Below are 25,732 nucleotides of genomic sequence, written 5' to 3'. Positions count from 1 at the left end.
TGAAAATCAACTTTTTAGAGCTTTTTACCAAGTGACAATGTTGTTCTTTCATCAGAAACATAACTGGAGCCATGAACAACTCTTCTCCAGTGGCTATTCTTAGCACTGCGGTGACGGCTCCCAAACAGCTCCTCCTGAGGTCCTACGTATCCAGGAAGTGCTTTCTTCACGTCTCAGAACTCTTGCTGAGCTTAACCCTCTCACACAATCTATCGCCATAACTTCACTACAGCCACACAGGCTGAGAGGTGTATTTTTTTCTTTGTTTTCTCTCTTTATTGAAACAGCTGCGCAGCAAGGAGAGCAAGAGGAGGAGGGAGGGAGGGGCTTATGGTGACTCGCATGGAGGATCAGAAAGTGAAGCTACTGGATGTTTTGTTTCATCTGTTTTAGAGCTATCTAATAAACAACATGTAAGATGGTGATATGTTGTGTGATGTGTTAAGTTTATTAACTCAGGCATAACACCACCCTAGGAATAAAACAACAACAAAATCAGGTGTTGGGTGTGTTCAGGTGTTTAATGTGGTTTACTCTGCCATAGATTATTTCAATGCATTGAACACATTCATGTAAAATACAGCTATCTGAATCATCTCCTATTGATTCTTTGTGGTTTCTGGTATAACAAAGTCAGTACCTGCCAGGGCCAGCTGTGCTCACGGACATCGTCTCCTCCGACCACCCTGGTCAGCACTGGAGGGAAAGTGGGCAAGCCGCAGCCGTACGCTGGAGGGACATAACCACAGCAATAAAGTTACACATGAAAACTGTATTTGTTGAGCGACAATAATAAAGTTGTTACTACCAACTTAACCATTAACTACGTGACAGCTTACCACCAGCAACAAACAACGCCAAGATCATGAACTTCATGGTGACTCAGATTCAGGCACGTTCAAATGAGCCGCTCATACTTTTATACTGTTGCTTGACATATGGAAAAGTCAGCCTTGAGATAAGTGTCTGAGTAAACGTCTGTGTGAAGAAAGCACCTGCCCAACACAGAGGACAGTCGGGAACACTAATTTGATGTGGTCAAAGCAAAAATTACTTGTTTATTGGGAAAAAAATTGGAGATATGTCTGTCCCAGAGTGGAGTGAAACAGTATATTCCTAAACTGTATGATATAGAAATATCCAAAAGACAAAAACCCAAATGTTGAACATGCAAATTTACATTAGTTCATTATTATGCTATGTGCTGCTGTGCACCGCATTATAAACTGCCACCTTAAAATGGGTATCCAAACCTGGCTCTCCATGTGACCTTGACCTCCTGCTGCTGTTCGCACATTCATTTAGCAGCAGTTTTTTTTTTTTCCCAGAAAGTGATCGGTTGCATAATGCCGCGGGTATAAAAGGAACGGCCGCTATTTTGAAGCAGGTTGAGGAAACGGCAAAATGAAGTTTGTGGTGCTCGCATTGTTCGTCGCTGGGGGTAAGTTTTGAAATGAATTTTGATTTGTTACCGAAGTCAAGCTTAATGTAAGAATTGTCCAGTCATTTGTATTTATTCATAGAGCGTTTTTTGATTTTGTAGCGTATGGCTGCGGCCTGCCCACCTTCCCTCCTGTCGTCTCCAGAGTGGTTGGGGGAGAGGATGTGAGACCCAATAGTTGGCCCTGGCAGGTAAAACTACAAGGGTGGGTAGATGGATGGGTAGAGACAAATAATAATGACCCTGTACCTGATATTTTTCCAGGTAGGAGAATGAAATAATTGTGTCCTCCTTCAGAACATTATGCATTACAGCGACAATGATGAAAAAAGTCTCTATAAACTGCTTATGAACTATAAACCGGGACGATAGCAATGTGTTAGGAAAGTAAGGAGTGAATTTGGAGTGGACGGATTATACAGAACATTTACCAACAACAGCCAGCACTTTAATCCAGTCTTGTCAACAAGTTTGTGATGAAAAATACACTAGATCAGGGGTGTCGAACTCGTTTGGGTCAATGGCCGAAATTCAGCCCCCACGGCGGGTCGCGGGCCGCATATATTTTAAAGGACTGTGGCCTCAAAGAAAACAAGAGCTTACACTTATTGCGCTTCATCAGACTGTGTCACATGTTTCTCAAAGTGCTACATGAAGTCATTATTCACTCGATTAGTTACTATTGTAGCCACAGCCGCCCTGGGGCAGACTGACCAAGTGACCATTTACCACGTGGCTATGCTGTTTACATCCAGATCTCTTGTTATGTCAGTGCCCTCTGCTGGACACGTGTGGAATCTTTTTTTTAATTTAACCTGTCCTCTAGTGGCTGGAGTGAGCAAACTGGTTATTTTGTTAAAAATCCATAACTACAGACAGGAATGGGCTAGAGACTTTCCTTTTTTTTTTTACATGGTCAGGAATTCATGCTCTACAAATCGGGCCTTGACTTTGACCAATGTGCACTAGATACATAAACAATAAGCTCTGTGCACGGAATGATTTAGGCTAACTTCCTGTTGGCTAGTGCAGGGTTAGTACTGCTTCCTGTTCACGGTCTAACATAAATAAATAAAAATATAATAAGGTTTTAAAGACGGAAGAAAACTTCAATAAATGTGTGCGTTTCATACAATTTCAGATGGTGGTGCTATTTTATTTGCATTATTAGCATTAAATGAACACTAGCCTTTAACGTCAAGGCTAAAACAGCAACAGAAGTCTTCTCCGGTGAAGCATTTACATCCTGAGTAAAAGTTTTAACATGTTGTAAGTATTTCTCCAACAGCCATGTACTGTTTAAAAAGCCTATACATTCATTTCAGCAAGACAGCTAATTCTCCATAGGAATAAAACACAGACAGGAAAACAGTTCTTACCCTAGAAAATTAGCCTCATGTTGCTGCCATGCAATACCCATGCACAGAACCATCCCTTCTTGGGCGAGAACTCCCAGAAAGAGGCTCTGAATCTCAGTGCTGCTTTCCTTAGAAAAATGAACAAACTATGTAACTAAATGCAAATATTCTTGCTGCAGATCTCTCTGCAGTACAACAACAATGGTGAGTGGAGACATACCTGCGGGGGAACCCTCATCTCTGACCAGTGGGTGCTGACGGCTGCTCATTGCATCAGGTAATCAACACCGCGCATCGACCAGGAGATACTATGACAGACAAATGGTGTCAAGAATATTAAATGAATGGATACAATTTACCACTTAGACTCAGTAGTATTGTACTTGGTTGTATTGCTGCAGGCACTGATTAGCAAACTTTTGTAGACAGCATCAGGAGGAAGTAAGAATAAGGCGGGAAAATGTCTTCCAGGATGAATTTAAACTTAAAGTGCATATAACATATTTAGATGGATCAAATCTGTGGCAAGTAATAGTGATCATTTTATTTCAGTGAAGCAGCAATTTCAATGATTTCAATTAACACATTTTGGGCATTTTATTTGAATTTTCAAGCTTCTGACAGGAAGTGACATAGATAGAGGTAAAGTTCCAAAGCAGTCTGACTCACACTTTTCCCATTGATATAATGTGGTCGGGACGAACAAAACGGATCGAAGCTTCTTACTATTTTCTTTTGTTAAGTTTAGTCCTTTTTTTTTGTTGCCTTTTTGTCATGTTTTCACGTTTTTGTTAAGTTTTGGCCCCATTTTGTTTTTTAGTGTAATGTAACTGTGATGAAGCCTCAAAATGTGACCAAAACATGTAAAAAAAAATAACACAAAAAGTGACAAAAACACAACAAAACAAGTTTAAATGAGTTTTGTAGGCATTAGCTTTCAAATGAGGTGTTACTCTGGCTAATAGCGTTAAGCTCTAATCGAAAAACTTTAGATTTGGGTAAAGCCGAACTGGAGAAAATGTGCTCAGTTATGGCGGGGGTTAGTCTTATACTATACATGCTCATGGTCCTCTCATTCTAACCTCCTATCTCCTGTGAAACATTACAGCAATAGGGAGTACAGAGTGGCCATGGGAAAGCACAACCTGAAGGAGACTGAAGACGGCGCCGTGTACAAGAGCCCTGCTGCCATCATTGTGCACGAGAAGTGGAGCGCTCTGTTCATCCGGTAAAACAAGCTAATAAACGTACTTATGATGGATACTACTGGGTAACCAGAGTATCCAGAACTATTACTTAAAGGAATAGGCCACCGTTTTTACATACTGAGATATGTTCTTACCTTAGCTTTGATGAGTTCTTTAGGACCTGTCTGATCTTCCCCCGTGCCTTCAGTCACGTAAACACAGCGCAGACGGCGTTAGCATTACGCCTCTCCTGCTCTCCTCTATAGCTCCAAAACAGGTCAAGATAAAAGCTACCGAGCTCTTCCACGTTTTCCCTATTTAAATATGGTTACGTGAAGTGTTACACTACAAAGTATAATACACAAAATTAAACAATGTGGATTTTCTAAGCGGATAAAAGGGGGAACTATAATGTAAGGCGTAGTAATACCAGGAGTAGTTTGGCATCCGCACAGTAAAGTGAAGATTACTGCGTGGATTTCGAACTACTCCTGGTATTATTAAGCCTTACAATATAGTTCCCCCTTTTATCTGCTTAGAAAATCCACATTGTTTTGTGTAATTATACTTCGTAGTGTAACACTTCACGTAAGCTTGGTAGCTTCTATCTTGACCTGTTTTGGAGCTATAGAGGAGAGAGGGAGAGGCTAAATGCTAACGCCGTCTGTGCTGTGTTTACGTGACTGAAGGCACGGGGGAAGACCAGACAGGTCCTAAAGAACTCGTCAAAGCTAAGGTAAGAACATATCTCAGTATGTAAAAACGGTGGCCTATTCCTTTAAACAAGAGTCTTGTTACATGTACAGTACTTCAACTGACTAAAAGTAACTCAGTACAATCAACTTCTATCCATCTCCTCGGCCTACAATGTGTGAACTTACCACACTACCGTGATTGTGTCCTCTGTGACTCCACAGTAATGACATCGCCCTGATCAAGCTGGAGGCCCCCGTCACCTTCTCGGATTCCGTCATGGCCGCCTGTCTGCCCGCGGCCGGCTTCCTCCTGCCCCACGACGCGCCCTGCTACGTCACCGGCTGGGGACGCATCTACAGTAAGCGCAAAATCAAGAACTTCAGTCGTTGGAGTGTTAGTACAATAGAATCTTTTCCTATTTTCTGCGCATTCGAAAGCACAGACTTGGCTCACAGCTAACACACATGATAGGAAATAGGTTTGAATGAAGCTAATAATAACTATCAACAGGAAACGCTTTGTAGTGGAGGCAATCTGAGGGGCACCACCTAATGACATCACCAGGTAAGGAGAGGGCGTTTTGGGATATTGTGGGAGATTGAATGAAGGACTACTAAAACACGCTTCAATGAAACATACACATCTCCAGGTATGTTTTTAATGAGGGAACACTGCAACAACAAGCTAGAATAATATCAGAATAATATCCTCCCTTTAAAGGAAACAATTGTAAAAATCAACTTTGGAGCAATGTGGTATTTTTGCTTCACTAATGCCTCTTCACTTTCACCCTTTGCTGCAGTGCTGTATTCTGTACTGGACTATGTTGTGACATGTTTAGCATCAGAAAGAAGGCTTGCGTGCATACTTCTTACATAATCAATACCCCCAGCTGCCAGCAGAGGGGGTTCCAAACTAAATTTGAGATGCAAACCAACAGCTCTGGGTGATAAAATCTCCTTTCTACGCACAGCACAAACTGGACTTTAAACCTAGTGGATCTTATTCCATACCGTGTTTTAATTGTCAATCATATCATAGAGTCATATAGTCTGTTTTTCTCCTGCTTCATACTGGCCTGTCCTGTGTCCCTCTCTAAGCCGGAGGTCCCATCGCTGACATCCTGCAGCAGGCTCTTCTCCCCGTGGTGGACCATGCAACTTGCTCCAAATCCGACTGGTGGGGCTTCCAGGTCAGAGAGACCATGGTCTGCGCTGGAGGAGACGGCATCGTGTCCGGTTGCAACGTGAGTCAAGGAACTAGTCTAACTCCAAGGCTGTGGAGTCTTTGAGCAAGGCTGGTGGAGGTTTTAGGGACTGTAGGCACTGTATGAGTGTACAGAAAATAATAAGAAGCTTTGAGTGTTTAGAAAAGCTAGATCAAAATACATTATTCCTGATAAAACATTACATTTTACATCCAGGGGCTTAGCATTGAATGTAGCAGTTCCATTTCTTAAAACATATGATTTTCCAAGTGCCACCAAGAATAACCCAAGACCAAATCTCGAATTTTCAATTTCCTCACATTGGCGATATCTCTGAACACCTTGTACTTCTGGACACTTTCGGTCAGTTACAGCTGCTGAAAATGAATGGCACTGGTAAATAATGGATTCCTGTTGGCTCCACGTTTGTCTTTGAGTCTTTTTCTGTCAACTTCTTGCAGCATGGCTATTGGCAACACACGTTTGATGGTTCCTTTGGTCCCGTCCCACTATTATTTGAAATGTCAAGCGGGATGCATCCCTCGGAACAGCTTTTAACAACTTGTTTCAGATCCCGTATGAACTGGACTTCATATTTAGAAACTAAAGTGTCTTTCCCCGCTCCACAGGGAGACTCCGGCGGTCCTCTGAACTGCCAGAGCGCAGAGGGCGCATGGGAGGTCCACGGCATCGTCAGCTTCGGCTCTGGCCTCAGCTGCAACTACAAGAAGAAGCCCACTGTGTTCACCCAAGTCAGCTCCTACATGGACTGGATCAGCGCTGTAAGCCACGAAAGGAAACACTAAACTTTATTAACAGAGTAGAATACAGTAGTCCGAAATAGACCAAGCTAACTACTTTCTCTTTCTTCTCTCCCACAGAAAATGACTGCCAATTAAGGAGAAGGGACTTTTGGAGGGTCAATTTTAGGTCACCGTAACAACCAAAACAATAAAGTATTACATTTTAGAGTATTATTTGAAGTCTTGTGTCTTAACCAGCCCAAACATACACTGCCCCACTGTAACATTAGATTCATTCACCAATAGCTAAAAACCTCCAATTGGATAATTACTATATGTTACTGTATAAAGTAGCGCAGATATGCATTCAACAAAAGGACACCAATCTGAGGCTCAGCCGTTTTTACTTATATGTATTCTACAACTGTAGAAATAAAAAGAAGTGGTGTTTGATGATCCGGACAGTTAGCAAGCCACTTGCTCCGGGAAACATGTGGGGATTCTTTAGTCTATTTTGCCTATAGCAGTTAGCATTTAGCCTCAAACAAAAAAGGAGAAGCGGTGTTTGATCCTAACATACGGGGACAGTTAGCAAGTAGTGTAGTCCGGGAGATGTTTCAGAGTTCATTAGCCTGCTCAGTGTATTTTTCCTATAGCTGTTGGTTAGCACTAGCCATCAATGAATAATGAACAATTCATTTTTGAATGAATGAATGAAAAGAATTAGCATTAAATCATCTTCAGCTTCCACACATCCAATGCCCACTAAACATCATCTTACAATATGTTAATAATGGAGAAACCACAGAATTTCACGTCACACTTGCCCAGGTGTCCGTCTAACTCAATGTGGAGTGGACATCATTAACAGTCTAATAGCAGCTGGAATTAACAATCTAACAGAAACTTAGTCATACGTACTCAAGGGGTGTGACAATATTTTGTGATGTTTTGCAGCATAATACAATACCGATTTTATGCCAATATCAATACACTGATGACATCATGCATATTAATGAACATGAACAACATCATTCAAATTAATGAAGATGCAGTGCTCCACAATGATGGTCAACAATGCAGTCAGGACAGTAGAGGGCAGCACTACCAAACACTGTCACACAAATATATAACTTTTAATGATAAGTATAGACAATGTGGTAACACTTTATAATAACTACTTATATATACTTCATATACTACCGTTTATTGTTTATTTATATGTAAATGATGAGAAAAGAGGAACAAGGCACATGATAAAAACAAATGTTAATCATAAAGAATTGTTTATAAATGCTGAAAGCAGCATGCATCTTAAAAAATAGTTACATTTTGTACAGGTTATTATGTGTAATATATCGCAGTATCGGCATATTGTAAGGTTATCGTTATCATATCCATGTATCGCGTATCGCATCGTGAGGTGCCCCCCCTAATGTGCACCATTTGCTGAGATTATTTCCAATGACCCCTTACAGTGATATTTTAATTTCCTTTAAGCTTTTATATTTGCAGAGAGTGTTTGAAGGCTCTCCCTTAAACTCTGGTGGTCACCTTTTGTGACCTTACAAAAACTTGATGCGAGTGAACAAAAGTAATGGGAATTTTCTCTGCGGATACATGTGTTGTTTTTAGTAGTTGTCCAGCGGGCACTTTTCCCAGGACAGACCGTATCAGTAGCAGCAGTATCGGTATATAACAGGCCAACTCTACTGCAAACACTACACAGTCCACAGTCATGAGGAGCCTGATCTTTCTCACTTTCATAGTCGCCAGCGGTAAGATGAAAAAGAACGATTTACTCTTACGATAAGGTTTGAGTAAGTTGGATGCCATTCAATTATTTCTATATCTGTTGGTGTGTAGTTATTGGTTGGCTAGTTTACAAGTAAAAACATCCAAATGCTAGTAAGACAATGAGGATGAGGATAGCATGAGGATAGTGAACTTGCTTCTCTAATTAGTTTAAATTGCTAATGTAATCCCATACTTGCATTTATTATGTATATGAATGATTTGTTTAAATTGCTGTTGCTAATTTAATTGACACCCGAGGAAACTACTTTCATTGAAGCTAACGGAAATCATTATTTGTTTTTTTGGGACTGAAGTGATTTTGGAAAATATTCCTGCCTGTTTGTTTTTTGTTTGTTTTTGTTTTGCTTATTTGAGATGAAACACACAGACTGTGGAATTTCAAGGGACTAAGTGTGGGTGACTTCCCCCATAGCATTCAGCACTTGCTAACTGAAGCCCGTTCATGCTAGCAATTTGGCAGGGATATTGGAGCTAGTTCTTATATAAAAAAAAAAAAAAAGAAAATAGGGAAGGGAAAGAAATTGGACAATGCTACACATGTTACGACAAACACAAGGAGGTCAGAATGGGAAACCTGTGTTCAATTAAGACTTCAAAAAAAAGTTTCAATAGAAAGTGCATTTCAGCAATGAAGTTCCGGAGCCTGACCCCATTTCCTAATAGGCTTCAGTAGCTAATAGCGATGCTACGTCCATGTGTTTCCAAAGTCTATGATGAAATGACATTTTTGAAGTGTCTATGATGCCGTCAGACAGTTCCCAGCTGTTTTGATGTCACATATGTTTGACAATATCTAACTGGTTATGGTTAGTGCCAGGAATTGGAAGAAAAAAAAGTTTAGAGACAAGAAAACAAAGGTTGGGGTTATTTTATTTTTTTAGCAATACATAATGATGTGACAGTTTTAAATCAAGTTTGTCTAATAACTAATTTATTTAGTCTCTCAAACCAATACTAAGCACATAAAATGATCAAAAAACAACATGTTGAGGTTTTCAAAAAAAGAAAGAGGTATGAACCCTTGGTCACTGGACGTCTTTTTACACATTATCATAAGGAGACGGCAAAATAGCAGAGTTTGTATTCAATAGACATTGCCTCACATTTTCCCAATTTCTACATTGTAGCCTGGGGTTGTGGCCTGCCCACTTACCCCCCAGTGCTGAGCAGAGTGGTGGGAGGAGACGACGCGCGACCCCATAGCTGGCCCTGGCAGGTAACACCCATAATGTACACGATGTACTGCAGAGTGGACACTTTCTCTGGGAAACACTTCTGTTCTAATTCTTCCAAAGCCAAGCAGTGTAGCTGATCTGTTGTCTCGTCTCGATCAAAAGAGGGTACAGTCTGATTGTTGTTTGTCCGACTCTGTCCGCCCAGATCTCCCTGGAGTCGGGTAGATATGGACACTGGAGCCATGCCTGTGGCGGGACCCTCATCACCTCCGAATGGGTCATCACTGCTGCCCACTGCATTCTGTACGTACAGACGAGCCACTATAGCCAAAGTAACACGAGATAAAGCTAAGGTTTAGATACTTATAATGACTGTGTGGTTGTTTTTGGTTGGCTTGTGGGGTGGAGTGTACATTTTGACAACATATTTTAATTTAGTCTTTTGACGAAAATGTAATTCTATTTTAGTCTAGTTTTAGTCAAAAAAATATCTTCAATTTTAGTCTAGTTTTAGTCGACTAAAATTGCAAGTAAATTTAGTCGACTAAATTTAAGATGAATTTAGTCGACTTTGCATTGAAAATATTCATTCTAATCATATTTAATCTTGTTCCTCGACTTCATGGAGCTGCTCCACATGAACAAAGCTCAGAGCTGATCATTTGGCAGAGAATTTACATGATCTGAGGCTCTTTCAGACGGTCAATAGAAGTTTGGATGATTTTAGTCTCTCCTTTTCATTTTTATTTAGTCTTATTTTAGTCGACTAAAATATCTGGACATTTTAGTCAAAGTTTTAGTCACATGAACATTTTTTAATTTAGTTTTAGTCCAATTTTAGTCGTCAGAAATAACACTCTGACTGAAATTAAGACTAAATATTTTAGTCGACGAAATTAACACTGGTGGGGTGAAGATAATGTATATTACAGTTTTGTTCTTTTAGTAAGACAGAGGGTTTAGTTTACCTGCTTTACTAGTTTCGATCACTTCCTGTGTATCTTCCTCAGAAGCGTCACCTGGTGGTGGAGGTGACGTGTCAAAGGGGATGAAGAAAATGTAGTTCGGCATCTTTTCATTTTCGTTATGATTTCTCCACGTCCTGCACAGGGATAAATACAGTTACCGGGTGAAGCTGGGGAAGCACAGTCTGGAGAACAGTGAGGAAGAGGGCGCTCTGACCATCAGCCCGGCCAAGATCATCAAGCACTACGATTACAACAGCATGCTCTCCCGGTAAACGAAACCAACAACAGTCAATGTACTACAAAATCAGTCACCAACGACAGTGAAAATAGATATTTGATTTAAATCTGTTCAATTCATATTTGGGGGCACAGATATGAAAGAAGAAAAATCTACATGCCCTATATTTATCATCATCTATTGCCTTTATGAACTGACATAAATGAATGTAATAATGTATCTCAGAAACGACATCGCCATGCTGAAGCTGGCCACCCCCGTCACCTTCACTGACACCATCAAACCTGCCTGTCTGCCAGAGGAGGGCGCTCTTCTGCCTAATGGAGCTTCCTGCTACATCAGCGGCTGGGGTCGCCTCAGCAGTGAGTGCAGACCAGCCAGATCACAGCAGTGTTTTCATACGCGGCATTATAAGCTCACTTTCAGCAGTTGATTGGGGCATAAATGGTGGTAGAAAATGAGGTGGAAGTGAACTGGCAACCATTCCTGTTAATATAAAAACAACAATTATAATATAATGACAACAAGGGCTTACACTGGCCTACAGGCTGTAAGCTCCAGTCAAGAAGCTTTTCGATTTGAGTAAAGAGAACAAACTAGAGAAAATCGCCTAAAAATTGGGGTTAAGACAGGTCACATTTCAAACATATTGTCAACCATTTAAGAGAAGACTTAAAAATGAACAGTGATCTCACAGCCCTCCCTTCCTCTCCCTCTCTCCCTGATAGCGGAGGGTCCCGGGGCCATCATCCTGCAGCAGGCCCTCCTCCCAGTGGTCTCCTATGAGATCTGCTCTCAGAGCGACTGGTGGAGCTTCCTCCTCACCAGGGACATGGTCTGTGCCGGAGGAGACGGCATCAAGTCCGGCTGCATGGTAAGTTGGGGAGATTAGGGCTGCGTGAATTTGAGAAAAACAAAGCAAAATGCACTTTTAAAGTGGACACACAAAATTGACTTTCTTAAAGCAACAGGCCACCGTTTTTCCATACGGAGATATGTTCTTACCTGAGTTTAGAAGAGTTGATGTGTACCTGTCTGGTCTTTGAGCGTTCCCATGGAAGAGGTTGGTCACTTCTAACTTTGGAAGTTTGGAGCTATAGGAATATACTGGGAGAGGCCAAATGCTAACAACATCTTTGGTCTTTTTGCGTGACTGAGGACACACAGTTCGTCCATACAGAGATATGTTCTTACCTGAGCTTAGACGAGTTGATACGTACCTGTCTGGTCTTTGTGCGTGCCCGTAAAAGAGTGTGGCTTTCAACTTCACCCCCGTTTGGAGCCATAGGAATATGCTGGGAGAGGCCAAATGCTAGCAACATCTTTAGTTGTTGTGCGTGACTGAGAGCATGCACAAAGACCAGTCAGGTATGCATCAACTCGCCTAAGCTCAAGCAAGTACATATCTCAGTATGGTTTGAACCATGTTTTAACATTGTTCCCTCGTCAAAGACAGACCTAAAGTAGTATTTCATAACATTCACACTGTTTGAAGTAATCCTCAGACAAAGCTGTAAAATGTTGCTGTTTCTTTTTCTACGGCGTCTGCGCCTCGTTCGGTACTTCCTGATTACAACTATGTCATTGTTCAAGCCCATATACGTTCCCATAATCCAACATTATCCATTTTGAGCCGTTCTGTGCTCGAAGTGTGACTGCTGTAGTTGCCAATCACACCGTGTCCAACCTGGAAGATATGTAAGAAAATTATCCCTATAGCTGCCAGCAGGAGGAGATTTTCATCAGCTTTTTTGCCTGCATTTCATTGTTACTATTTAATTCATATTTTCAAATTATAAAACATAAAGCTAATGCACCCAGAATAAGGTTTTTAAGACTATTTTTAGGCTCCATATGCATGACAGGTCCACTTTAAATAACTTTGGATGCAGGAACAGCGTCATTTCTATAGGCGGCAGTGGTACAGAGGGTCATGTGTTTGATTGGTGGTTGTTCAAGTACACCGTGTGTCTTGGGAAGGAACACAGTGCCTCCTTCAGCTTTTGCAATCCCCCGTGAAGAAAAAGAAGGCAAAAAAACGAAAACATTCTGAAACTGGTTCTAAAGATCATTGACATGGCAGTTTGAATAACATGCTTTAACTTTTATTGCATACATGGGAAATGCTGAAGTGACCTCAAACTCACCACAAGGTGTCATTACAAGATCACTTGCAAGGTCCCCATTTTCAACGGCACTATCACTATCATTTGAAGCCACTATCACCAACTAAATGCTTTACTGATATAAAGGGAATTTAAAAACAAGGGCATGCAAAATGAAAAAAGCAGGAAAACTACAAACATAAATCGAGATAAGAGCCAGACAACACCAGCACAATATCTGGTCATCATTTGAGACTCACCATCACTTGAACTTCCAGGGAGACTCCGGTGGTCCTCTGAACTGCCAGAACCCTGATGGCTCCTGGGCCGTCCATGGCGTGGTCAGCTTCGGCTCGGGTCAGGGCTGCAACGTGGTCCAAAAACCCACCGTCTTCGCCAAAGTCAGCTCCTACATCGACTGGATCCATTCCGTGAGTGGCTTTATCATCTTTGCAACAATATCAAAGACTGACCAAATAAAGAAAAGCTCTACGTAGCATATTACTATAGGGGAGCCACACTTTGAAAACAAAACAACAACATGAGAAATTGTAAAGTATACTTAGTAACAATTGGTTAAAGTATTCATCATAACTATCCTGCATACATTAATATTTGCATTGTACACCTTGAAGTAAACCCTTTACCTGGTGATAGCAAACAGGAAGTGTCTCTTTTGTTGTTGCAGGTTATGACCAGGAACTAAGGAAGCATTGTGTCGCCTGCGAGCAATAAAACAAGCCCCCCCCCTCGCCGGTGATCAGCGTCTGAGTTTTTTTGTACTGGGGCTGATTAGCGAGCTGTAAAAATAGACAAAGCAATGTTAAGCAGAGGTCAAGAGTTTTTTATAGACTTGATTGGTGTGGTATGTGCTGTCCACAGTCTCGGCCCCCGATGGGACCTTTAGGCACATGTTTTTTTGATGCCGGAATCTGGAGTCCCACGGAGGATATCACAATGCAGGGGGAACGTGCAATTCCACACCGTTCCTTTAGCAATGAGCAAACTTGTCCCAGTCGATCATTTACAGGTAGTTAGCTTTACTGTCATATCTACTGTTGCTGTCACATCTCAAGGAATTGAGATGGCAATACCCTCAAACCCTTAGAACAAAAAACAATACACAAAGCAATGTAAAAATGAAGCGTTTTTTTCATTCATCCATTGATGTTCAAATCAGTGTCTAAAATATTTAGTCTTAATTTTAGTCAAAGTGATATTTTTGACGACTAAAATTGGACTAAAACTAAATTAAACGTTTTTCATGAGACTAAAACTAAGACTAAAATGTCCAGATATTTTAGTCGACTAAAATAAGACTAAATAAAAATGAAAAGGAGAGACTAAAATCATCCAAACTTCTATTGAGCGTCTGAAAGAGCCTCAGATCATGTAAATTCACTGCCAAAGGATCAGCTGAGCTTTGTTCATGTGGAGCAGCTCCATGAAGCAAAGGAACAAGATTAAATATGATTATAATGAAAATTATTAATGCAAAGTCGACTAAATTCTTCTTAAATTTAGTCGACTAAATTTAGTTGCAATTTTAGTCGACTAAAACTAGACTAAAATCGAATTACATTTTCGTCAAAAGACTAAGACTAAAACTAAATATCAAAATATGTTGTCAAAATTAACACTGGTTCAAATAATCAGATAAAAACAAAGGGTTTTGGTGCTCAAGAACCTTCTTGCCTTCAGATCTTGTATAAAGAACGTTTCAGTTCATGTGAGGTAAGTATGGCTCAATAAGTCTCCTGCCAACAGCTGAGGGAAGGGGCATTGTAAATGGTCACATTTATATAGAGCCTTTCTACCTGCTTTAGGCACTCAAAGCGCTTTACATCAAGGAACCAGTCACCCATTGACACTCTCATTCATCCACCAGTGTAAGACACTGGAGGCAAGGTGGGTGAAGTGTCTTGCCCAAGGACACAACGACAGGGTGCACTTGCGGGTTGTAAACCTGGAGTGAGTCAGGCAAGGTCTTCGACAGGGTTGCCCTTTATCACCTGTTCATCATTGTCCTATGCAGTGCAGCTTATGTCCAGGTGCACAGACGGGCTGAAATACACAATCACAACTGAATCAAAATTGCACTTTGAGTGAATGAACACATGAGCTGAAAAAGAAGTAAGACATCAAGTTACTTACCAAGTTTTTTTTATTTGTAAAATACAATTGGAAGGCATTGCCACAATTTCCACCAACTTTAACGACAGAATAGAGTATTTTCATGTGAGAAATGTCAGAAAATAGCTATAAAAAGAGCATTAATGAAATAAATCTTGAAAAAAAAAACATAACATATACATTGAATTTTAGTGCAACAGTTTCACAGGGCACCGGCAACACATTAAAATATCAAACACTCAATACAGCATAATAAGCAAAAATCTTGTTTCAGCCAAAGGTGACTCAGGCAGTTATGCTTGGAGGCTAGCAAACTCTGTCTACTATGGTAAAAAGTGTATTGCTGGGAACAAATACGGACTTGTTCGCTGGTGTTACTAAAAGCCATAACAATGAATGATTCAACCTACTTTCAATGGCATAGGAGGACTTGCATACTTTCAAGTAAGGAAAAAAACACGATGTAATTAGCTAGTGTTGGCTGAAATTAATTTAGAAGCTATGCCAGGTTTTTCCATTGGGCTTTTGGACTTAATTCTTTGCATAGTTTCGGCATTAGGAATGGCGATGAGCGACACTGTTAGCCCCACAGCTGCAGAGTCAAAGGGGCTCTGTGTGCTGCTGGAGTGAACTCACCATAGCTACAAGGCAGATACTTAAAACTATTCACATTCACTTTCCTCCGTTTAGCAGCAAATAACACTGCCTTGGATTCAGTGTCTCAAAATGCACCAAAAACGACAAGGAGAGTATAAGAAATGTCCATATCCATGCACAATCAAAAAGAACTGTACTCAACATTGATCAACACATCTTCATTTGGTTGAATGGGGAAGTTTTAATCACCACAAAGACTTCTTCCTGAGATTTAGAATTTTCTCTTTTACTTAAGGAACTACATTTAAACCTGTGCACGGAATGTTGCATAATAACTTCCCAGGGCTGTCTGTGTTTTATTCCTATGGAAAGTTGAAATACTTAAATAAACATATATTTAAACAGCACAAGTAGATAATGGAAAATATTTAAGCTAACGTTAAGTTTATAAAAACTTAACGTTGGAAAACTTTACTCAAGATGTAACTACTTCACCAGAGGACATTTGAGTGTTCATAATGTAGCGGTTTTAGCCTTGATGCTAAAGGCTAATGTTAATTTAATGCTAAAAATGGTAAAATAGCACCAACATCTGAACTGATTTTCATGAATCACACTCCGCTTCAAGTTTATTCAAGTTTTCTTCTGTTTTTTATTTACATTAAATGTGAAAAGTTAGTTGTTTTTACCCGACACAGGCAAAGAATTGTTCTAACTCGAACCAATTCTCCCTTATGCTGCATTCCAGGCAACTGGTATTTTTCCCACTTTAAAATTACGGCTGACGACCTCAGAGCGTCCAGCTGAATAAAATAGTAAGTAAATAAAACGGCTAATATAGCTGATGAGATGCTAACGTTACATGAATGTTTTTCCAAACATATAATTCAAAACATGTTAAATGACTTTGTACTGAAGGCTATGACCAAAAATAGTAGAACATTCACTTCACTGGTGCAGTGGTTTTGTTCAACTAAGTCTTCATATCGAATCCGAACTCAGAGCTCTCTGGACATCTCTGAGTTTACAAGTTGTAATTACGAGTTCGAGTGCCGTTCCAAGGCATTTTTCCAAGAGGCAGGTCATAAATTTACCAGCTACCCGGAACACACCATTAATCCCTAACCTTAAACATTTGTAAAACTACATTAATAACTTAATAAAGCCATCTGAAAAAGCTGAATCCAGAGTGTCATCCAATGAGAATTCGCAAGGGCGAATCATTTGTTGGAAATGGAAATGAGGCATTATGCACATGCACAGAGGTCCCTTACTATGGCAACATATAGGGACAAACTTCAAAACACTTGCCATTGATCTTGTTCTTTACACATTTTAAGTACATTTTAACGTTATATATCTGCCTAACACTTTTGAACACAGGTTTTTAAATAGTAAAACAAACTGAGCAAACAGAGCAGGGGATACAAAACACAACGTTGATTTCAGATCAGTATTTAAGTATTGGTGTTTACAGCAGGAGCGATGTTTTACACACTTTGCTGTAAATATAAACCTTGCTGTGAATCTGTACTTTACCAACTTTATTAACATTTAGTTTTTGTTCAGATAGTGAGTCTGGACAGAGTGAAGGTTCATTTGAAAGCTTTTTCCTACATAAAAACGTAATTATCAGTGAAAATTGTGCACTTAGTCTGCAATCTTAAGGGTCAGTTCAGTCTGTCATTTTGCCTGATTTGAGCAGTTCCTAAAGCACTTCCCCCAACGTAAACGCTCTTAACACTGCATTTGACCATTAAACGTCAATCAGTAATTTCCAATAAGTGATTTCTCAGTAACTGCAGGCTGTGAGGAATTTTCCCAGAATTAAACAGGAAAACAGATTTCAGTAACAGTAAAAACATCAACCCATTGACTTTGGCCACTCCCAATAATGCTGATGTACGATGTTGATAGTGCTTCTCAACCTGGGCTGCTTGGACCACTATAGGGTTTACAAGCAGGGGCATACTTGACCTATTTATATAATGCTCTTTTTCATCAGTTAATAAATTAACTAATGAAACACAAGCTCTAAATCCAATCTGTCATTCAATTGTTTTTTAACCTATTTGTACTTCATCAGGGTTCTCGCCAGAATTTTTTCACAGCATAAAGGCAGACGCGGCGAGCGCCGGCGCTTATAAAAAACCCCCAAAAAGAATAAAACACCATTTCCTGCATTTTGAGGGACACATTTTCTTTTACATAAAAAAAAAAAAAGTCAGGTATTACTACAACGGTATCAATCCTTTTTGAGTCGATCCCGTAGGGGGCGAAATCACAGCGTGGGGGAAGAAATTGCGCTGGCGAAAACACTGTTCGTGATTTATTTTAAATAAAACACATGCATTTGATTTTTTATTTGGTTTCCTTTATTTCCAGTTTTAAAAAAAAACCTTGCAAATGCAGCATAGCCGTTAGCATGCTATATATGACCACACAGTCATGTTGACTTGGCTTAATGTTAAAACTGCATCTCTTTGCATTTAAATAAATGTATCTGGTCAGATTCTGATTCTTTGCGACTGCAATAAGCATAATTTGAAAGCATGAGGTATCAATGAAACTTGTTTCTAAAGTGCCTACATATTCTACTAAAACAACAGAAAACAGAACTAACATTACATGGCTAGCCATTAGCTAACAGCACCAATGTAACGGCACTTCTAAGACTAGAATTGAAATGATGAACATTGTTAAATAGTGTTTGTCAGACATGAAATATGCCGATAATACGACAATGTAATTACAAATAACCATGTCTTAAGGCAACTTTTCAAGAAACACAAATATGCAGAGTAAAAACATAATGCAAAAAGGCAAAAAGACAGTATAAAAAAAGAACAGTATTTTGAAATTTGAAAAAGGCAGAATAGAAAACTGTAAACAAAGAAATGTTTAAAGATCCAGCTCATAGTAGAAAAAGAGGTTTGGCTGAAACACTTTAGGGACAAGTTGTGTGGGCACTTCCTGAGGCTAAAGACAGCATGCAAAATGTAAGCAACAATAAACTCCGCTGATAACCACTAACTTCAGACAGACACGCCGAATTTTGCGAGCCGTTTCATGCGTCAAGATGTTAAATAAATAGCAACCGATAGACAGGGCATTTGACAAAATAGAACAATTGACAAATGCTGCATGGAATTCCGTAAAAATATTTCGAATTTCTCTTAAAACAGGCCACCGTCTTTACATACCGAGATATGTTTTTACCTTGATGTGTACCTGTCTGGTCTTAGATGTTGTTAGCATTTAGCCTCTCCCAGCATATTCCTATAGCTCCAAACTATAGTTACACAAAGGCTTAATAATACCTCCTAAGCAGTTCTTACGCATTACAATATAGCACTCCTTTTTATCCGCTTAGAAAATCCACATGTTTAATTTTGTGCAACTATACTTAGATCACAACAGTATTTAAATAGGGGAAAACGTGGAATAGCTTTTAACTTCACTCCAGTTTAGAGCTATACCTATGCTGGGAGAGGCTAAATGCGAGCAACGCCTTTGGTCTATTTGTGTGACTGAGCGCACACAAAGACCAGACAGTTACGCATCAACTCGTCTAAGATAAGGTAAGAACATATCCCAGTATTTAAAAGCGGTGGCCTATTTCCTTTAATTCGGCTGGTCCATATGATCAGGGGTCACCACAGCAAACTTGCAGCCTGGCGATTTGGCAACTTTATTCTGGCGTTCCATTCTTGCCTCATTATCATCACAAAACGCTTAACCCACAACATCACTGCCATTTCATATAAAATATCAACTTCACCCACGATTCGTTTTGCATAGAAAATCCGCTCAAAGACAATTGTGGTTGGCCTTGTGTTTCAGTGGGCATAATAAATCCATTACTTCAATAAATCATTGAAAGAAACACATTTTTTTTTTATTTTAAAGGGACACATCATAAAAAAAAGTTAAAAAAAAATGTTTTCTCCAGCTAAAAATGTTGCCAAACATTCTCACCGTCTTAATAACCAGTTCGGAAGTGCACTTGAACTACTTTGTCTTTTGGCACAAAGCACTTTGTACATCGTTTCTGTGCAGCGAGATGCTTGAAATAGTTCAGCGCTTTAGAGAAACATGGCGACGCATTTGAAGATTGTTCAATAAAGTGCCTTTTTTCTTTTTGGTTTTGTCCAGCTCCAAAAGTTTAGGCTCAAAATGGCAGAAAGGTTTTCCTCCAAAGATTCCAACATTTAAAGCGGTGGGACCTTGTCTTCATACTGCGGCGGAGGCGTTAGCGGCTCTATGCTTATTTGTGTAGGCGCTTGGGGCACGTCGGCGTCTTTCATGCGCAGTTTTTCCGATTTAATCCTTCGAATTTTTATGGGGAGGAGTTTGTTTTTGCCCAGTTTACGGTTAGCGGAGGCCGGTTGTTCTGCTGTAGTGGCTGTTGCAGTAGTAGTAGTAGTTGTAGTAGTAGCGCTGGCTCCTTCAGACTCATACACAAGTCCGTCCACCGTGACCAGGTCGTCGTAGGAGGGCAGCTGGGAGACGCTCGGTCGGAGGTTGCTCTGGGTGACCGGGTACTGTCCGCTGCCCACCGCCTCCTCGTACGTGGGCACAGCGTAGCGGCGCGCCTGCTCCTCGGCACTAGACAGGGGCAGAGAAAAGACAGATGATTTGTCTAAAAATGTCTTTAAAGCCACACCGCGTAGAATTTTACTCAAAAATAAAATTGAAATACAAGCTTTCATTTTATGACATATATTTTCAGCATTGAAAAATATCTCAAACAAACATGTAATTTTGCTGTGAGCGGCCTCAGCTCTCCTAAGACATGGCATCACTTTACCGGGAGTGGGTACGTCTCCAGCTCGTTTCCATGGAGATGTGACTAAAGTCAGCAGAATTTGAGATTTAAACAGGCATGGTCCTCATCCAAATCCATTCTTTTATTACCCACTGCAGAAATAGCATTTTGTGTGTCGAGCTGGTCATTAGAAAAACGTTTTGTACTGATGGCAACAGTATAGTCCAAAATGTTACGCAGTGTGCCTTTAAGTAGTGCCATTTTTGCATTGTTTCTTTCTTCATATCCTAACTTACTGCTCAGAATGTTTTTAGACTTTGGGTGGTTACCATAGTCTCTCGTACTGATGGGAAACAGTGAACATGGCGTGGAAAATAATCACTTTGGAATCCTGATCAACATATATGTAACAAGCCTTCTGATTGACAGAGTCAGTGATACGTAACAACAGGCAGTTATGTTATGCAGATCTTTGTATGCTGTAACTGGTATCATAGGCTCTTGGGCCAAACACATGAAGGAAATTCTTATTGTAAAAATGGACATAGAATTTTGTGAATGAAAAAGCTTTGCCATTGTTGACATATTCGATTCAAGCGTGTTTTGTCCACTTCATAAAATATCTTTGAGCACAGAAAAAAATGAATATCACATTTATTCCTTGAAACAGTACCTACCATATAAAAAAATAAAATAAAAAAAGAGGATGGGGTGCTACTAGTTATTCACCAAGCAGACATGACATGTCTCTACTCATGGCACTGTGCGCTTTCAGGGTACAGTATAAGTACCTATATTATATAGTGTGCACCAACGATGCACAATATTAAAAAAAAGCGTATTGCAATATTAGGTAATGCAATAACTGTATGGCAAGAAGTCACAAAGCATCACAAGCTCACTTAAAGCAGAACTAAGTAACTCATGCCCCTAGAGGCCATAAGCGCCACTGCAGGTGGCAAATGCTGTGTTTTTTTAACTCATTAATTGTCCGTTAGAGTAAATACAGAAAAGACAATGGGAGAGAGCGATATTGTGCCACAACCCAATTACACAATGGATGGAGATATTTTTTTTCACTCAAACTTGGCTGTAAATACTGCTTAAGTATGTGCCCGTTAGCCTGTTAGCTTCTTCTTCGTGATTCCATTAGTGTGTATTGGTGGCTCTGAGGTGGAGGCAAGAAAGTTGCAATTGTGGTTTTCTGGCCAAAGACACCAGGGGGAAATGAAAGACCCCCCAATCATCCCATCAACACTTGTATTACCCCCAGAGGGACTACGAATAGGATTTATTAAGGTAAACCAGTTACTTAGTTCTTCTTTAAGTCTTGTATCTGAGATCGACACATGGAACTTCTAAATGTGCAAAAGTTCAGTTAGATAATATATTTCCTCCTCCTCCAAAAAAAAGGCTGACTCATGCACAACTTTTACCCACACAAGCTGAGTGGACAAATGACCCCTTGCCTCCTCTGTGGTCCACACCTCATACAGTAAAAACCTCACACCCTTGAACTCTGAACTGCACTTTGCTGCCATCAGCTGCTCATTAAACTTTCAAAGTCTGAAGCAGAGTCTCCACTCACGCTTCGGCGTTGTTCTGCCTCGTGGCCTGGTTCTGCGCTTGCTGCTGTTGTTGTAGGTACTGCTGCTCGCGCTGCTTGTTCCTCATCCCCAGGCACATGGACAGGAGCAGCACGGCCACTCCGGACCCCACCAGAACGAACGCAACCGACGACGCCTTCTGCTTTTTGCCCGTCGGGTCGGGATCTCCCCCCGAGCTGATGCTGTTGTTGCCCGCGGGGTCCGATGGTACCACGCTCCACACGATCATGACGATGCCCAGGGCCACCAACCCGACGCCCAAGGCGCACAGAGCGTACTGGGAGCCCGAGTTCCCGGTGTTGTTGTGGCTGGCAGCCGTGCCACCGGTCGTGCGGCGGCCATTTTGGTTCGTCGAGGTGTTTGTACTCGAGCGCATTGTCGTGTTTTTTTCTTTTCTTTCAATCCGTGAACTCCAGTCGGGTCAGAAGGTCTAGGAATGTCACAATCTGGACAAACAAAGAGAGAAACAGAGTTGGAAGTTAATCAGACAGCATTACGTCATATTGGCTAGGCGTGGCCTAGGTTGTAGAAAGAGTCATCATTTTTCACAATTTTTAGCCGATTTCAAGAGGACTATTAGCATACTTATCACACACCAATAAAATCAAGCCAAAATCAGGTCCATATGGATGTTTTTTCACAGCTAATTGTTCAGTAGAAGCAAAAAACGGCACTCGTTTTCCAACGTAGCATGAAGCTAATGTTAGCTTCAGTTGTCCGTTTTTTAAGTATTTATGGGCTGTTTTTTTTTTTTGCTCCTCTCCATGTCTTAGTAAAAAAGTATATTCATAATTCAGCATTTGCTAAAGTAATGGTGGAGAAATTGGAGAAAGTTCATTTTAACTACTTAATAAGGGCATTTAGATCCAGGAGTATTTTAAAGCCACACCATGTAATCTACACATGTGTTTTTGCAGTGAGTGGCTCGCCTCCTCTAAACCCTGACTAACTTCACTGAGAGCAGGGACGCCTCCAGCTCGTCTCGAGATGTCGACTAAAGGCAGCCAAATATGAGATTTATAAAGGTTAGGTCCTCATCCAAATCCAATTCTTTGAATACCCACTGCAGAAATCCAATCTGTAATCCAAACTGTTAGGCAGTGTGCCTTTATGGGAGTGTGCAAAACTTTGAGGAAAAACCTTACTGAAATCAGTGGACCCCCAAACGACCCCAGACAACAACATGCCCATTTTTGTCAGGATGCTCTGCTGTTGTGATATTAAAATATGTTTCACCTCTTAACCCCCACCTGAACCGAGCACATTTTCTCCAATTCGGCACTACCCAAATCTAAAAGCTTTTTGAACAAAAGCATAAAAAAATAAGGATTAAAAAGTGATGACAAACTCCCCAAAAAAGAGCTACAAAACAGACAAAAACAAAACAAAAAAGCAACAAAGAAGCACGAAAAGAGCAACAAAAATGGGCCAGAAAAGCAACAATAACAAAAATGATAAAAAGCACACAAGCGCCACAAAAAAACGTGATGAAATAAGAAACAAAAAAGTGATAAAAACTATGGAAAAAAAACCTATGAAAACCGGACAAAAATAAGAGACAAAAATTCAATAAAATAAAAAAAACAGCAACAACACAACAAAAAAAGTTGAGATCAGTTTTGTGGGCCTTAGCTTTCAAATGAAGCCAAACCGTGTGTAGGAGGAGTTCAGAGTGTTGGCAAAAGTAGTGGGGTCAGCTGTCATAGGGTGCCCGTTGCCTGGTATTTGGCCACTGAGAACCTAGATTTTATGGAAAGCCTGTTTGTGTTCATACTTCTGAACTCCTGCTACAGCTTGTCCTTGTACCCGAGCTTGGCTTTAGATATGTTACTTTTTATTTGTTTATTTTGTGTGCGTACAGTGTCCCACTCTGGTTTAATGTTTGTAATGAAGTGGTCCAGGGTTTAGAGTTAGGATACCTCGTCCTTGTTGGAATTGTAGATAAGATACAGAACTTTATGTAATTCGTTATTACTGAAACCCTGTGCTCCAAGTCACCCTGAAAAATGTCCCAGTCTGTGCATGCGAGAGGGCCCTGCAGCTGTGCAATGGCATCCTCCGAACAGACGGTGACGAGGTGGACTCTCAGTGGACTCTACAACAACAACAACAGCATTATGATCAGAGAAGCCGAGCGGTGGATAAAGCCTGAGCAACAAACGCATCAGAAATGTTCCCATAACATAAGTCCAGGATGTTATGCTTCCTTGTAAGAATATCCACATACTGGTACAGTGATGGCATAACACAGTCCAGTTTATAGTTGTTAAAATCACCCTCAATGAATACGGGGCATCGGGATAATTAGCCATCACGGAGCTAGCATCCTCAGCTATAACTAGCTCCGCTGCCTTCCTTGTGTTAGCACTTGGGGGAACAAAACAGCTGATGACCACGCATGGGAATTCTCTTGGGAGATGACATGGTCGTAGGGAGAGGGTCAGCATCTCAACATCAGGTGTACAGACAGTATGGTGGACTTTGACGTTAGTATGCCATTGTTTATTCATGAAGATGCATACTCCACCATCCAGTTCTTTCAGCCCGGAGGATGGAGAAGTGGTCCAAACTGACCTCAGAGTCCGGGATGGTCCCATCGAGTCAGGTTTCTGTCAGGGCGATGACAATACATCTCTGAAGGTCTGCTCCACTCGGCATTTTGTTCCGAAGTGAGTGAACATTGGCGAGCAGGATAGATGGAAGAGGAGGGGGACGCCTGCCCCGTTTCCTCGGCCGAAGTTCTGGTGGTAGGGATACTGTTGGCTTCTGGAGGCAAAGACAGGAAGCGCGAAGTTGGAAGAGCTCATCCTGGCTGTAGGTCAGTGGAACATCGCCACTATTCCTCCGTTGAAACGCCCAACAAATGTCCAAAAACCTGTGTCGTTGCAGCAGACTAATATACCGCTATGTATAGTAAATGACAAGTGCCATGGCAAAGATTAATACAAAAATGTACATAGCAATTGAAGTCCAACATTCAGCCACATGCTCCAACAACAGGTGCAGCTAAAAGCGGGTTTGCAGAAAGTATTATATATGTAGCACATCTACGTATAGCCCTCGCAAGCTCTTAACAAGATCCACTATGGAAGAATCTCTGACATACCACACACAGCAGTCTATTTTTGAAGCTTTGAAGATGGTAAGAGCGGTTTCCCAGCTTTGTATCATTCATGTTTCTGCTTTAATGAGAAATCAGGGTAACACACAGTCATTTCTATCAGCAGTGACACTGTTAAATAGTAGGGTAGGCTTACAGTGAAAACGCTTCTAAAATGTTTTTTCCTTACCTTAAATAAGTTCGTAAATAGTCAAAATACGATCCCAGGTCCCTTATGTGTGCCGTTCCCCTTTTATAGTCCTGGCTCTGACCGCAATCATGAGAAATACTCCTTGTTTTTAAAGCCTCCAAGAAACTCGCACATTGCTTTGCTTAACTTCTGAGAAATGGGTGTGTTTTAAAGCCAATAGTCACAAATTAACGGCCTACAACTAACTTCAACTTCAAAGTCATCGCTTCCCCAATGGCAACAGCAGAAGAATTACAAGGGAAGATAAGGAGAGCAGTAAAAACACGCACGAGTAAGCAGTCATTAACTATCCCTGTTAAATAAACTTGAATGCTCAGTAGGGCTGCAACGATTAATCGATAAAATCGATTAACTCGATTAGTAAAATGCTTCGAACATTA

At 40.7% G+C, this 25,732-nt stretch overlaps 2 protein-coding genes across 3 annotated transcripts; one reads left to right on the top strand and one right to left on the bottom strand.

Moving 5' to 3' along the window:
* The first annotated feature begins 1,365 nt into the window (after positions 1-1,365).
* On the top strand, positions 1,366-13,678 carry LOC306964302 (transmembrane protease serine 9-like). Its single transcript, XM_079558293.1, has 15 exons — positions 1,366-1,441; positions 1,544-1,632; positions 2,979-3,076; positions 3,908-4,027; positions 4,904-5,040; positions 5,783-5,928; positions 6,519-6,671; positions 8,362-8,410; positions 9,578-9,666; positions 9,831-9,928; positions 10,736-10,861; positions 11,057-11,193; positions 11,560-11,705; positions 13,215-13,367; positions 13,625-13,678. Exons 1-15 carry the CDS (start codon positions 1,405-1,407, stop codon positions 13,640-13,642), a joined length of 1,596 nt encoding a protein of 531 aa, XP_079414419.1. The 5' UTR covers positions 1,366-1,404; the 3' UTR covers positions 13,643-13,678.
* A 5,942-nt stretch (positions 13,679-19,620) lies between these two features.
* tmem51a (transmembrane protein 51a) lies at positions 19,621-25,371 on the bottom strand. Of its 2 annotated transcripts, XM_079558080.1 has the most exons (3): positions 25,332-25,371; positions 22,023-22,487; positions 19,621-20,274 (listed from the first exon to the last, which is right to left on the bottom strand). In XM_079558080.1, exons 2-3 carry the CDS (start codon positions 22,415-22,417, stop codon positions 19,878-19,880), a joined length of 792 nt encoding a protein of 263 aa, XP_079414206.1. In that variant the 5' UTR covers positions 22,418-22,487; positions 25,332-25,371; the 3' UTR covers positions 19,621-19,877. The 2 variants fall into 2 exon arrangements, with proteins under 2 accessions (XP_079414206.1, XP_079414205.1); XM_079558079.1 differs by lacking the exon at positions 25,332-25,371 and having other exon boundaries at positions 22,023-22,488.
* Positions 25,372-25,732: the final 361 nt, after the last annotated feature.

The sequence above is a fragment of the Gobius niger genome (assembly GCF_951799975.1).
Source record: "Gobius niger genome assembly, chromosome: 6".
Taxonomy (NCBI): Eukaryota; Metazoa; Chordata; class Actinopteri; order Gobiiformes; family Gobiidae; genus Gobius; species Gobius niger.
The sequence above is the reverse complement of the archived record's forward strand: the minus strand, read 5'-3'. Positions and strand labels throughout refer to the sequence as shown.